The sequence below is a fragment of the Myiozetetes cayanensis genome, unplaced genomic scaffold, assembly GCF_022539395.1.
Source record: "Myiozetetes cayanensis isolate MyiCay16 unplaced genomic scaffold, myiCay2020 scf3, whole genome shotgun sequence".
Taxonomy (NCBI): domain Eukaryota; kingdom Metazoa; phylum Chordata; class Aves; order Passeriformes; family Tyrannidae; genus Myiozetetes; species Myiozetetes cayanensis.
In genome coordinates this window covers 29,091,848-29,107,539 of record NW_026087521.1, presented here as the reverse complement: position 1 = coordinate 29,107,539, position 15,692 = coordinate 29,091,848, and the positions used below count along the sequence as shown (strand labels likewise).

General features: G+C 37.2%; 1 protein-coding gene across 3 annotated transcripts in view; it reads left to right on the top strand.

Moving 5' to 3' along the window:
* The window catches only part of GXYLT1 (glucoside xylosyltransferase 1), a 34,776-nt gene extending 27,435 nt beyond the window's left edge, over positions 1 to 7,341 (top strand). For all 3 annotated transcript variants that reach the window (XM_050324498.1, XM_050324496.1, XM_050324497.1), the window contains exons 5-7: positions 675 to 798; positions 1,118 to 1,290; positions 3,176 to 7,341. In XM_050324498.1, coding sequence (XP_050180455.1) covers positions 675 to 798; positions 1,118 to 1,290; positions 3,176 to 3,337 — 459 coding nt within the window. In that variant the 3' untranslated portion in view covers positions 3,338 to 7,341. The remainder of the gene's footprint in view (positions 1 to 674; positions 799 to 1,117; positions 1,291 to 3,175) is intronic.
* The last annotated feature ends 8,351 nt before the right edge of the window (positions 7,342 to 15,692 follow it).

Below are 15,692 nucleotides of genomic sequence, written 5' to 3'. Positions count from 1 at the left end.
TGGTGTCTTACTGACTTTTGCTAGTGAAAAGTTGTGCCTTTGCTGTGGAAGTTCAAGTTTAGTAACTAAAAAAAATTAGTTGAACTGGATGAAAATTCTTTTGAAAACCTTTGAAGAATCTTTGTATTTTTGTACACCATGTACAAAATACACGTATTTGTTGTCTGTATGTTTGGAACTATTTAAGAATTAATTTTATATTGAACTGGTTTGAATTTTTGAAGTTAACCTTAGAACCTGTGTATGTTATCACTCTGTGATAAAGAGAGTGAGTGCATGAAGTGTGGATATTTAAATACTCCTCGTCGACTTACTGCATCACTTAATGAAGTTTTGGTGTTAGATCCTACTACTGGGTAAAAACCCTTGCCATTTCTTAGAAGTCTTGGCTTAAGATGTTTGAGGAAAATCTTGAAGACAAAAATCTACTGTGGCAGTTAAATAGAAGTAGGAGACGCATCAGATTTTCCTTCTAAATTAATAATTGAGAAATAAAGCATATTGGAAGTGTCCATAACTATTTTCCTTAGATAGGCTTGTTGGTTTAAAAGGAAGAAATCATCTATACGTTTGAGATTTGTAACTTTGAAATACAAATTACTGTGATTGTGTAAGGCGCTTCCTTATAGGTATGATTTTCCTGAATTTGTGTTGTTTTGCCTTTTGCTTCATAGAATGATATGACACCAGTGCAGCTGCAGTGGGGAGAAATTCTTATGCCACTACTGAAGAAATATAAGTTGAATATAACATGGGGTGATCAGGATCTATTGAACATTATGTTTTTTCACAATCCAGGTAAATCCATATTGATTTTAAGTCTAACACAAGAAAACTGATCTTTTCCATGATGTTCAAAAATCCAGGAAAATACTCTTTTAGCAGACTTTTCTGTGAAAGCATTCAAGGGACTATGTGCTCCTTTTGTTCTCTGAAAGTATTTACTTCAAGGGTTTACGTTTAGACACGACACTGGAGCTTGTTAGAGTGCAATGAACTGTTAGATTTCAAAACAACTGTATGGCAATCTGTGAAGCAGCCTTAATAAAAATAGAGATTAGTATATTTCCTGAAACAATTTTGACACTTCATCCAGAACACTCATTTTTCCACACAGAAAGTCTTTTTGTCTTTCCTTGCCAATGGAATTATCGACCTGACCACTGCATCTATGGAAGCAATTGTAAGGCAGCTGAAGAAGAAGGTATATTTATTCTTCATGGAAACAGAGGTGTGTACCACGATGATAAACAACCAACTTTTAGGGCTGTCTATGAAGCAATAAAAAATGTAAGTGTTTTCATCATTGTACTTATTATTTTTTAAAGTATTTTTATCTGTAGTGCTGCATGTATTTTGTTTGATACTCACCTTGATTGCAACAAAGTAATTTTTTTTTTCTTTTAAGCAACCTTAAGTGTTTCACCAGTTTATTCTTTATTATTTGGATGGAGTTCCCGTATATTCCTGGAATATTGTGATGAGCATATTTGGAAACATAGTGTAGACTATGTCTAAGTTAGGATTCTATAGAATTGCCCGTAGTTGTCAATGCTTATTTAAAAGGCTGTATTCTCATTCATTTAATTAATCATCTGATAAACTTTTTACATGAGCATTTGGAGATCATAGAATATCTGAACTGGAAGGGACCCACGAGGATCATTGGAGTCCCAACTCCTGGCCCTGCATAGGACCATTCCTAAGAGTCCTTCCATGTGCCTGAGACCACTGTCCAAATGCTTCTTGGACTCATACAGGCTTGGTGCTGTGACCACTTCCCTGGGGAGCCTGTTCCAGTGCCCAACCACCCTTTGGGTGAAGAAACTTTTCCTAATATCCAACCTAAACCTTCCCTGACACAACTTCAGGCCATTCCTCGGGTCCTGTCCCTGGTCACCGCAGAGAACAGATCAGTGTCTGCCCCCCCCTTCCTCTTGTGAGGAAGATGTAGACTGCAATGAGGTCTCTCCTCAGCCTCCTTTTTTCCAGGCTCAACAAGCCATCACCAGAAGCTTTATTTTTCTGAATATTTTAAAACGCAGGAAAAACCTCGCATTCCCAAAGCTTGGAAGTATTTATTGCAACATTTTAATACTTGTATCTAGATTTGGATTGTAAAAAACTTTTTATATACTGTGTTTTGACCTTTTCTAGAGATTCAGTGTATTAATATGTTGTTGTTCCTTTAAATACTAAGCACAGTGATATCTTTTCATTCTGCAGATAAGTCGTCTAATAAACTATTTATGGCTGCATTGGTATACTCACTGAAGAACTGTAAAATTTAGCACTGATGCACGTTTTAATGTAGCAGGCTACTGTGTGTATAACCTACAAAAATCAAAAGTATATTTTAATGTTGCTTTATTGCATGTTGTCATATAGATATAAAAATGAAGAAAAGTACTTTTGGGGGTTTGAGAATATGTAGCAGGGAAAGTGATTGTGTTTCCATAAAAATATGTTTTCTTTGTTTCCTTTGAGTATTGTCAAAAACAGAAGAAAAAATTATTTCCTGTTATTTATGATCCCATTTGGTATATGAACATGTCAGAGAAAGTATGTAAAACATTGCTGATTCAATGGTAATAAGATGAACAAAATTATACTACTTCAAAGTGCAAAAACTTATAATTTGTTCATAAAAATATAGCACTGTTGAATTAATGACTACTTTATTTCATGCCTATGTTAAATATAGTGTGTGTTTGACCATCATTCAGTTTAATGAAACTTCACTAGTACCACTTTTCATACAGCTTTCATTATAATTTGATAAAAATTATGTTATTTAAAGGTTATATGCCATTTGAGAAAGTTACCATACAGCAAGAAAAATAACTGGAAATAATTTCAGATCTGTAAATTTTCAATTTAAAAGGTAATTTTAAATTTCCTCCTTGCCTGTCTGAATATGTTCATTTGCTTACATTTAAAAAAAGTAAAGTCTTCCATGTTATGCTTATTGAAAGCATTAGAGAATATTTCTAGACTTTGGAGGTGTTTTTCAATTATTGCATTTTTAGAAGCACTCTGAATGCTTGAAAACATTTAATAAACCTATAGGAAGCAAATAAGATGCCCAGAAACATTTTTATAAAAACTCTAATCCTCTGAATGATGACAATCTTCCGTATTGACCTTAAATTTTCTTTTCTTAACCTCTTTATAGTATTCATTTGGAGATGATCTGGTTCATTCACTGCTGCAGCCTCTAGAACTGGAATTACAGAAAACCATGCATACGTACTGTGGAAGAGTTTACAAAGTATTCATAAAGCAACTAACAAAAAGCATAAGAGACTTGTATGCCAGAAGATCAAAGGGAAGGTGACTTTTGACTCCTAGTTGTTACATCAAGAGACTGAAGTAATATACTGGTCAAAAGGTGCAAGAATTTTAATACAGCTTGAATGGGCTCTTAATGTGCCCAGACAAAAGTTTACTAGCATACATAAAAATGAAGAAAATATTCATGTAATGAAGAACAGGAACTTTTTTCTGCAAAGGTGACTTTTTGCTCTTTTGAAGTTTAATTACTGCTAATGTTTATCTTGGATCTGATGATTTGGGTGTTACTGGCTTCTATGGTCAGTAGTTTTAGTCTGCATAATTCAGTTATCTAATGATCAAACAAACAAGGAAGAAATGAAGATGTGCTCTGTTTGGGAGTGTACCTCATATACTGTCTAAAATTATGTTAAACTGTGAATGTAGCAATAACTGAGTCAGCAGCACTAACCTCACTTTAAAGGTGTGAGCCTTTATGTAAACAAAGTTGTTTACAAGTGCAGAAAATACTCTGTTTTCAAAAAATGGGTTGTAATTATCGACAATCTGTATGTGCCTTTATATGTTCATCTCTTACATGTTGAAGTACTGTTTTGACAATCTTGTTGATCTCAGATGTAAACTGCACGCTATAAATACGATTTTCTGAGAAGCTGAGAACTAGTATGTGATACTAGTTTTCTCCATTGGTGAATACGGAGACTTTATATTAAAAAGCATTTGTTTGAACACTGTAGAGCCATTAGCTCTAAAAGGTAGAGCAGAGTTGAGGGGCTTTTAAGTAAAAATTCAGTTTGAAGTTGCTTGTCTTATGATACTTTTTAAAAAATTTATGGTTTTGCAGCTTTAATAGGGCATTTGGGAAGCCGAGAAAAACCCAACAGTGGAAATCTGTTGCTGTTGTATTTCCATACTAGGAATTATTACCTCTGGTGATTGTTATAGAGTATGTAGGACCTAAAAGTGAAGAGCTGTAGTAAGAGTTCTGATGCTTCATCAGACTGTGTAGTAGATAGGTTTCTTAGAGAATATATCCTGTTACCGTAATTTTTTAAATAACATGGCTTTAAAATAGCTTTGGGGCAGACTCTCAGCTACATGAATGCATTACTGTCAAAAGGGTGATAGTGATCTGCAACAGGTAAGGATTAGGCTTTCTTCAACTGTCTTAGTGAAAAAAGAAGTACTGTTTATGCAATACAAACTTTTTTCCCAGAGAAAAAGATGAAGAAAAAGGCAGAATTCTAGAGTTACAGTAAAATATTTAAACTTACATGGTATAAAATGTATTTGTAAAGTGTATTTGAACTTGGATAACCTAAGTGAGATGAAGTCTTCATAAAGTGAGGTTTTGGATTCCAGAAAAGTTCCTGTGTGTTGAACGTGAAGGATCCACTCACTGACTTGCACCTTCATCCCAACCCCATTTTAGAAGCTTCATTTTTGTGGCTGTTTCCATGTCAGAGGTAGGCTGCCTCTGATTTCCAGATTCATGTGAGTTGAGCAAATGCTTTAGCAGTACAAAAACACACTCCAGTGTAAGCAGAGTTTATATTCTGTTTCTAATCTCCCTGCAGGCTCAGGGTGTAAATTTCTGGGATGAAAACTAGGAAGCAGTCTACCTTGCACGTAGGTCTCTTTTCCTTGCTGTGTAACCTTTTGAAGACTGAAAATGTAGAAATCTGTGTGAAGGTGAATACTGTGACTGACTGATTTTACAGTATACAGTGCATTATTTTTTTACATAAATACTGATTTTTATATCAATTTGTGTTCAGCTTTCTTTTTTACATAAACTGTGTGCTTGTATTTAAAAAAAAAAGTCTTTGTTTTGAGTTGTTGTTGTTTGTCTTTGCAGACATATATGCTTCATTATTTGACTCTTTTTTTTGAGTGAAAATTGCAATGAAACACTACTTATTTACTCACATTTATGGCTGTGATGGTATTTGTGACAGATTAAATGAGATTATCTGTAGGAAAACACTAGACTTCTAGTCTCCTCTACCTGGTTTATGAAGGTGTCTCCAAATGCATAGATATAGATATAGATATTTCCACTTCTTGGAAGTCTTGAGGTTTTTCTTCATTGTCTGTTTTCTGTTTCAAATTTAAAGGTTTTCAACTATCAGACAGGTTTAACAATATCAATTTACTGACAGTATGAGTTGTTTTTTCCTTGATTAAGTTGAATACTCATGTATAATTTAAATGAATTTGTAGACTCTTTGTCCCATTTTTTCTAATAAATTACCGATTTTGAATCGTTATTATTTTAACATTCCTGTGGTATCTAAGGTGTTTATGATAATTTTCATAGCTTCTCTGCTACTTTGTGAATGAATGATATTTGGAACTGCTCCAGTAATTTTGTGTTAAAATAAGTTGCAGAGAACTACAATGTGAACGTAAGACGTTTATTAGAGGAAGTGGATTCTTCTGTAAGAGACAGTAGAAGTATGAAGTAATGGGAAGATACTTCTCATCACTGTGGATCTTGGAACAGATCTCAGATCCGTCTTGTGTGGCTGTTGCTGTCAGTCTGAGCATTTTTCCATGCAGAAACACTCAGAAGTGATGTCATAACTTGCATTGTTCAAAAGGAAACTTAAGTATTTTTATGTTCTATATCTAATACCTTTGAATATTTTCTATTTCTTTTTTTTTTTTTTAAGTTAGGTTCTGTTCAGCTGCATTTTTTGTATATTTGAGAAAAATAACTGAAATTCCTACAGAGTTTTGCACAAATAACAGCAAAGTTATTTGTTCAAACATGAACCCAGCAAGTAAAAACTTAAAAAATTAACCACGAGTGCGTGTGCTTTAGATTCCCTTATAAAAAAGAAGAAAGTTTTTTGATCCAAGTTTAACTGTACAGAGAAACACAACTTACTTTCTGTATTTAACTACCAAATCTTAAATAATGCAGGATAATTTTCTATAGAAAGGCAGGTTGCCTCACAGTTGCTTCGTAGTCCTAGTAGTCAGTCTACTCGAAACTATTACTCAGGTTTGAAAAACAGAAGATGTTTGCAGAGGTAAATGAATCTTTAGGGCAAAGCAAAATTTGGGGAGTTCGCCTTAATAATGTCCACTTGAAACCAAAGAGAATTTTACAAGGAGAGGCAAGAGACTACGAAATTTGTTTGCTAGGTATCATTTCTGCTCTTCAGACTTCTCTAAGGCTATGGAGTCCAAATGTTTATCTTACCTGTGTCTTCATCACTGCTTGGAGAAGTGCTGCTAGACTGTGCTGTCCTTAATTTTCTCACTACTAGCATTGAATACTGATAGCTAAAAATGCTTTGTGTGCCTTCCTAAGTGGCCTTTCTATTTTATGCAGTTCGTATTAAATTATTAAACTGAGATGAGCAATTTATTAGCATTTTCTACTACCTTCATATTCTAGGAGGTCACTTTCTCTCCTTTTCTTCCTTTGGGTCATTTAATATCATGCCCTCATTTTCAGAATTATAATCTGGGTACAATAGGTCCACTTTTTCTTTTATGTCTATGTCTTATGAATGTTTATGTTCTGCCAGTCATTTCTGCACACATTTTACTAGAGCAATTCACATTAAATCAGTCTGTAATGTTCATAAGAACTGCTTTGAAATACAAAAATAGATGTAGAAGTTACCTTAAACTGCAAATCTTTGTGGTTGAATTAATAAGTATTTAGGGCATGGGTTTTTTAGGCTTCCAAGAAAACGAAAGCAATATAATCAGTTTTAACTCCTGGTTCAAGACTAGGAAATTAAATTTAATTAAAACTGATGTTTCAGCCTTGTAATGCTGACCTACTATGTCTCACTGAGCAGCTGGTGTCTAGGAAACTCTACTTACCTGTTGGATATCATGAAACTCCTGTCAAGTATTTCTTGCAGTTTTGACTAGTCACTGCTATTGCTATTTTTTTCTTTACATTTTAACATATCTGCTATGTTTTACTTTATTGTTTGGTTTTCCATTTTTATGCAATGGATAGTGTTATTCAAGGTGAATTTGGATTGCAGATCTAAGCCCAAGAAATAAAAAACCCCGATTTTGCTACCCAAAGTGTGTTATATACTTCTTTTTCAATTTGATATTTTTTGCTAGTCTTGTGGTTAAACTTGATGTGTCAGAGGTTTACTGCCTCTTGTGGGTGTTTATCTTTTCTACTTGTTATTCCTGGTTTGCCTCCTTTCTCTACTACCCTCCAGTCTCCTTGCTGCACGTCTGTTCCAGGAGCTGGTGTCACTCCTCATGATCTTTCTGAATCTCGGTGGCTGTTATGCCCATTAGTCAGTAAGGCTTCTGCCACCAGGTACGTGCTTCCCGAACTGTTGGCTGTAATAAGGTGACTGTATTCCCCGCTGAAAGGGTACCCTGGAGCAGGCGTGCTGCTTTCTCCACAGTGCTACTGAAGGAGCATGTCTGGGCACCTAAGCATGTTCTTTACCCAGCACAGTTCATAAGCAGTGCTGTGTGTTCCTTGACTGTAGCTTTGGGAATAAACTTAGTTTCCCTTTCAGCCTTGTGTAGACTATTACAAAATTTTAATAGTCTTTATTTTTCTGTAGAGATAAAGGGCTTTTTACTAGAGGCAGGCTTTTAGGAAGAAAGCTTGGCTGTTGAAGCCATTACAATTAAAAGGAGGTGATCTGAGCCATTCTGAGTGCCTGAGGCAGACAGGCTCAGCAGGACTTCAGAGAACAGTGTGAGCCAACAAAAGTGCCAGGGCACCTGGTGTGCAGCAAGGGGCTTGGTCTCTGCCCTGTTCCTGTAGGTGCTGGACAACCTCTGAGGAAAAAGCAGTCTTCAGTGAACTCTTCTTTCGGTTCAGGTACAAAGAGAGAAAATTGATTTATGACTTCAAAAGGCCCAAAGTTTTAGAATTGCAAAATGCCATAGAGTGTGCACAGTATGTAAAATGATTCTAGCTGAAAAATTAACAGCTGCAAATAGACAATTGAAACACACAGAGTTTTGAGAAGTACCTTCACTGGTCCATAAAAACAATTAATAAACTGAGCAAAAATTAGTGATGGTAAGATATTGCTTAAAAACTAGATCAATATCTTAATTTTGCAGTAATCCAGTTTACCTATTTTGATCTTTCTTTGACTAGAAGGATAGGGTGTAATTTATGAAAATTGATTTATATTCTTGAAGAGTAAGGCATCGACAGTTTGTTATTGTAAGAAAAATGAAACAGCTAGCAAATATGCTCTATTTTTGATGTTCTAGACATCAAACAGTCTTTAAATTAATTAGAAGTCACTTTATTACTGTATGTTTGTCAAAGAATACATTGGGAAGAAGTTTCATATTTTTGTGCAAAAATACTTCTGTATTTTTATAATTTTCAGAGTCTAAGTTTGAATTAATGCCTTTTTGAAAAATACACATATTTTAGGAACACCACATCCTGTACCATAACTTTATAATAACTGTTAGCTGTAAAAGTGCTTGTTCTCTTAGAGTAGTATCATGTCTCTGAAAATACGTAATTTTTAAGGAATGGATTATATGGTGCCTTGAGCCTATCACTGCTCTTCATCTAAATTATGACTTTCCGAGGATACAAACATTTTTTCCTGGTGTCAGCAAAGGAAGTGTCCATTACCCTAAAGAGCACTGGAGACTGAGGACAGTTCTGACATGATACCCCCTGGCACCTTGGCAGTTAGAGGAGACAAACCTAATTGTGATTCTTAAATAGAACCATTTAACAGTACTGGGTCTATCTGAAATCACTAGCTCACTGCTTCAAAATCCTATATAAGCACAAAGGAAATACAGCAATGCACAGTCTACAAGAAGAAGGATAAATACAGACCTTCTGACCTCAAAAATCCTCCCCTAATAAATTTTACTCCTGAAAGCAGAAGTTCCAGAAGCTACTTGAAGTCCATTAGGTATTTTGCTATTGATTTAATATGAAAGTGCTTAGATACCCTAGCAATAGATGGCAGCATAAAAAACTGATAAATCAATTAATAGAGTTTAGCCTTTGGAGGTGTGTCAGTTCATCTAGTCTCATCTGTCCTATATTACAAGCCATCAGATTTCACCAATTTGACAACTGTAACAAACCCATTAACTTGTTTGACCAAAGCATAACTTGTGTCCAGCTAACCCATGCCGTTCAGTGAAATGTCCAGTCCTGGTCTGAAGGCATGAAGAAGAGAAATGCTTCCCTGTTGCCTGTTTGTTGCAGTGGTTCATTGTTCTCATGGGGAGTGTGTGCCTCGTGTCTCATTTGAATTTTTTCTGGCACTGGGTTTCAACCGTGGATTCTTTTTATGCCTCTCCCTGGTAGGGTAAAGAGGTCCTTAATATTCTGCAGTTTCTTCTTGTGGTGATACTTAAATGAAGTAATCAAATCACTTCTCAGTTTCCTTTTGGATAAACCAAACAAACTGAGCTCATGAACTCTCTCTCACTCAAATACATCACTTAGGTTCTGTGGCTCTTTTTTATACCTTCATGAGTTTTCTGGGGGCCTTCTTAAACTATGGACATAGGATAAAATATGGATTTCAGTATAGTTAAGGATTTGGTAGTTTTAATACATAGGTAACATTTTCCTAGTAATTTCTGAAATTTGTACATTAAATGCTCATGTTAGCATACTTTCCATTCCTGGGCTTATATCTTCATTCCTTGCTGTGGGGGCATTTGTCTTTGTTAAAATGAGCTCAGCCTGATACTGTTCCACGACAGTAATGCAGATTCATCTGTGGAATTGGTGCTCTTATCACTGTTTATCATCTTACCAGGTATTGTCATCTGCAAACTTCACCAGCCATGATTTTATATTTACTTCCAAATTACCAGTGAAAGCTTTTAATAATGTTGTCCTTTATAACATCACTGAAAACAGCTCTTTGATAAAGATTTTCTATCAAAGCTTATTTGTTGAGAGTGGCCAGGTAATCTTGCAGGTTTTTGATGTTCCTGCTTTTTCTCTGCACAGCATAATTTCAGCTTCATGGAAAAAAATATATTCAGGAATAAATATCATATTTGTTTGACAAGTTTTATTTTTGTGGAAACCACATCCATTACTTCTGATTGTAGTATTTTCTTTTAATTATTTTCCAGTTACTTGTGTTGCAACTTTTATAATATTTTTTGTGTGACAATGCTCTTGTAGTAGTCTAACTACAAGTAACTCAGTATTTTAAATAATATTATTTAGGTTGTCTTCTGGAATTTTCTGGGAATGCTAAGATTTATTGAACCTATTAACAGGAGCATTCTTCAGAAATTATTTCATGGTTCCTGCTGTAAATTGTCTAGATCTGCTGATTTGGAAATGTTTATACCTGGTCAATATTTGTTTAACTTTCTTCTGGTTTGCTAATGGACAAGAAAGTGTTCCAACATCCTCATGTGATGCAAACATATTTCTGAATGGAGAAGAATTAGTTGAACACCTTCACATTATCAACAACATAATTAGTAGTGAAAACAGTTTTAATTTCTTTTTTTCTTAATATACTCCAGAAATTACAGCATTTTATCCTCCTGAAATGGGGAGAGGGTGGTAGAAAGAAGGGCTGCTTTTCAAGTCAGCTTGTTGGTAAGCACAAATACCATAATTTCATTTTAGAGTTAATGTCTTGAAGAGGTGGTAGAGTCTGATGTCTTGTCAAAAAGAGGAGATACCCTAGTCATTTTTCCCTTTGGGGTGATGCTACAAGGTTCAGAGAAGTATGATTACACTATTAGATCGAACAAAAAAATGAATGCCCTTACCTCTATCTATCTTTCTCTTTTGCTCTTTATGTTGTGCAGAAAGTTGCCTGTACGCAGGAAAGAAGAACACTCTGTTGCCCATCTTCTAATTTTTTAATATCCTGACTGACCGTAGACATGACAGAGAAAAAAGTAACTTCTGAGACTTGAATGATGGATGTTACACCCGCTTTTCATGGATGTGAAATAGCTGTTTACCTGAATAGGAAATACCTTTTAGAGCCTCAGCAGTAGAACCCAAATTCAGAGTAGCTCCTACAACTTCTAAAAACATCTCAGAATCACAAAAGGATTGAGGTTGGAAGGGATCTGTAGAGGTAATTTGATCCAACCCCATTGTGTAGGCAGGGCCACATAGAGCTGTTTGCCCATGACTATTTTCAGTTGGCCTTTGAATATCTCCACAACCTCCATGGGCAGCCTGTGCCAGAGCTTGGTCACCCTCACAGAAAGAGAGTGTACATAATGCCTGTTTCCTTCAGACTGCACCAAGGATAGATCTTGCTGGCTAGGCTAGTACCTGCTCCACAACAGAGTTTGTGTCTTGCAGTTTATTTTCTTCCTAAAGTTAACGGTCTAGTTATATCATCTCAGCAAATTACTAGGAAATAAACAGATGATGAACTTTAAAAGAATTTAGATTGTTATTTCCATGCAAACATTTCAGCTTCAATGGAGAAAAAATCCTAGTAATAGTACAGTCAGTGTTATTTCCATCAGAGTGTTCTAGCTTTTGTCTGTGGTGTCCTTGAACTGGCCTTTAGATTGCCTTTTATATGTCAATCCTTTGAGCTGCAAACTTGTATTGATACAGAAATATGTAGTTATTCCTAATGGTCTTATGTATGGTTATATTGGATAACCTTTTCTGAAATAGCCCATAGTTATTTCTGTTGTTTTCAGCTAAAATTTAGCTACAACTCAGTTCTTTTTTTTTCTGCAATAATATTGAACCTCATAACTTTGTAATGGAAGAGAAGGATTTTTGGCTGTTATTTATACAATATACCGGGTACTGATTTTCAAATATTCTTTGATGCTACCTGTAACGATCCTTCACTGAAGTTCTTGTTAGTAGATCCCTGGGGGCAGATTAGAGCAAAGCACCCGCTGCTTTGGCAAATGGCCGATTGTTTGAGCCATTAACCTTTAACATTTCAGGCTCTCACACTACCTAATGAAGGACTCTGTGCATCAGGAAATGTTATAGTTCCTTTACTGAAAGCATATGTTGGATTTGTAACATCAAACTTACCTGAATTAATGATTCTAGGCCACTTCTAAGTGAAAGGAGGTAAATATGGTGCAGAATTCTGCATCACGATTCAACTCATTGTAAGGTAGAAATTTTACTCTAAAAGTAGTTGGATTTTCCCTGATGATAGAGATTAGGAAGTAAGCTTAGAAGCAAGTGTGACAATGCAGAGTCCTAATGTGGACTAAGGAGAATGAATCCCAGACAAAGCTGGATCCATGTTAAGATTTATTCCTTATCATTCCAAGTATTTGCAAAAATCTCCAGGAAAGAACACTGTTTTTTTCCTAGCTAATATATCTGAAAAATGCACTCCATGTTAGTTACTTCTGTTAATAACCTCTAAGGTAATCTAATAATGATCAAAGAAATTCAGATTGGACATTAGAAACAGGTTCTTCACTGACAGAGTGGTCAGTCACTGGAGCAGGCTCACCAGGGAAGTGTTCACAGTGCTCATCCTGCCAGAGAACAAGGAGAATCTGAATGATGCTTTTAGCCATTTGGTTTAGTTAGTCCTGTGAGGAGCAGGAAGTTGAACACAATGATCCTTATGGGTCCCTTTCCACTTGAGATATTCTGTGATTCTAAAGCAAATTAGCTTCAGGTCAACTGACTGTTACATCATGTACATATTAAATCTGTAGAGTGTTGTTAATCTCAGAGTTTGGGCTGATATGTGAATTATGGTAATCTCTACATCTGCTCCTCAGTCAGTGTTTCTAATTCTGGTTGCCAGTTTCAGTTTGCCAAAATAATTTTATTCAGAAAAGAAGGCCTTTGTGTAGGTAATGCATGATAAAAATAAAAAAATCTTGAACTTCAGAGGCTGATAGAAGGCCCTTCTACCTTTCATTTCTGTAAAGTAATCTGTCTATGCCAACGAAGCTAAATAGGAAGTTTCCAAAAGTTACTGTCTTAATATGCTTATAAGACCTGGCTAACAGCAGCTTGAACAACTCTCTGCCAAATAGTCACATCCAAGATCTGCATTCATTTTTAGCATTTTGGAAACAGTATTTGCTACTTGCCAGCTACTGTGATCCAGAGTTGAATAGATGTAGAAGGCCAGGTAACTAAACTGCTGGCCAAAGATAACTGCTGATATTACTGCAGGGAACTACAGGCCTGCCAGCCTGACCTCAGTGCCAGGGAAGGGCATGGAGCAGATCATCTGCAGTGCCATCACATGTCACACACAGGACAACCATGGGATCAGGCCCAGCCACTACAAGTTTAGGAAAGGCAGGTCCTGCTTGACTTACCTGAGTTCCTTCTGCAACAAGCTGACCCACTTAGTGGATGAGGGAAGGGCTGTGAATGTCATTTACCTGGGCTTCAGTAAAGCCTTTGATACTGCTTGCCATGGCATTCTCCTGAAGAAACTGGCTTCCCATGGCTTGGATGGGTACCATCTTCACTGGGTAAAAAACTGGCTGACTGGCTGGCCCCTGAGAGTGGTGGTGCTACATCCAGTTGGCAACTGGTCACCAGTGGTGTTTCCCAGGGCTCTGTTTGGTGGCCAGTGCTGTTTAGTATCTTTGTTGATGATTTGGACAAGGGGATTCAGTGCACCATCAGTAAGTTTGCAGATGACACTAAGTTGGGAGGGAGTGTTGATCTGCAGGGGGATCTGGACAGGCTGGATTAGTGGGCCGAGGCCAATTGCATGAGACTCAACAAGGCAAAGTGCTGTATCCTGCACGTTGGTATCAACAACCCCATGCAGCACTACAGGCTGGGGAGAGAGTGGCTGGAAGGCTGCTCAGTGGAAAAGGACGTGGGGGTGCTGAACATGAGCCAGCGGTGTACCCAGTGGCCAAGAAGGCCGATGACATCCTGGCCTTTATCAGAAATAGTGTGGCCAGCAGGACTGGGGCAGTGTTTGTCCTCCTGTACTTGACACTGGTGAGGCCATACCTCAAGTACTGTGTCCAGTCCCCCCAGAGGAGGGAGGAGCAGCACAGACATGTGATGAACTGACTCCAGCCCCGATTCCCCATCTCCTTGCACCAGGGGAGAGGAGGGAGAGAATTTGGGAGTGACCTTGAGCTTGGGAAGGATGGAGGGGTGGGAGGAAGGTGTGTTTAAGATTTTATTTCTCATTACCCCAATTTGATTGGTCATAAATTAATTTTTCCCCAAATGGAGTCTGTTTTGCCCATGACGGAAACTGATGAGTCATCTCTCCCTGTCCTTATCCTGACCCACAAGCCCTTTGTACTATTTTCTCTCTCCTGTCCGACTGAAGAGGGAGTGATAGAGTTGCTTTTAGTGGGTAGCTGCTGTCCAGCCAGGGTCATGCCACCACACTATGTTAAAGAAAAACACATGGTCTAGTGTGTTTCTATTTCCAGTCCTGAGTTTTATAAGGAGATTGTGGAAGTAGCTTATGAGTGGATTAAATTTGGTACTGTCAGGCATTTTGTTTTCCACGGGGCCAGTTCCAGTGAATTCAGAGCTGTGTTGGCACCCAGTGCCTTCCCCAGCAGAGCTGGCAGTTCGCAGACACCAGCTGGCAGTTCCCTGTCCCATGGCCCTGCCTCCCCGTGCAGCTCTGCACATCCAACATACCTCATGCCCACTCCTCTCCCCATTACACGTGGGATCGAGCCTGCAGCATCACCCAGTCCATGCTGGTGTGAGGCAGGGTTTTTCCTCTGGAAGAAGTAGCACTTATGTTTTGTCACTGAAACAGTCGTTGTCAATGCCTATTTGGGTCTCTTTCTGCTGGTCAAACCAGCTTGCTTTATAACAGCCTCTGCATTGGTATCTTGCTGCTTGGAATAGCAGGGTTTATTTGCTTTGTGTTTTTCAATAATGAAGTAGCCGAAAGCCACCTTTAGTACATTCCTTACAAGTAACTAATCTTTTGATACCCTAGAGATTTGAATCAATGGTTTTAAATCAATACTTCCTCTATAAAATTATTGTTTATCTTCACCCTGCACTCTATGGACTGAAAATCAATGGGGTACGTTTGCGAATTGTAGAGAACATGGGATAGGTGAAGAATTTGATGATCTACTCTTTTGGGAAATGCACGAAATTAAGGAAATTGTAGCACTCTTCTCAATAAAACCTCTAGTAACTATTGTTGTTTTCATGCAGTTTTGTTCTTAAATAGCTCTTGGGCACTAATTGAAAAGGAAGCAGAACTTTATTTTTCAGGATGCAGTGATATCTCAAACAGCAATTAAAATACAGAATGTTTTGGCTGTCTTTAATAATGTAATTGATTCTGCGGACAGGAAGAGTTCATGAACTGCTTTGCATTTCTTTCACATTTGGTCTTAATTTTAAGAGACCATTACTGCTTACAGTCATCCATGAGCCCTAGATTCAGCAGAATCTCAGGGGAAAGAGAGCACAACAGTGCAACTTTAATAGCATC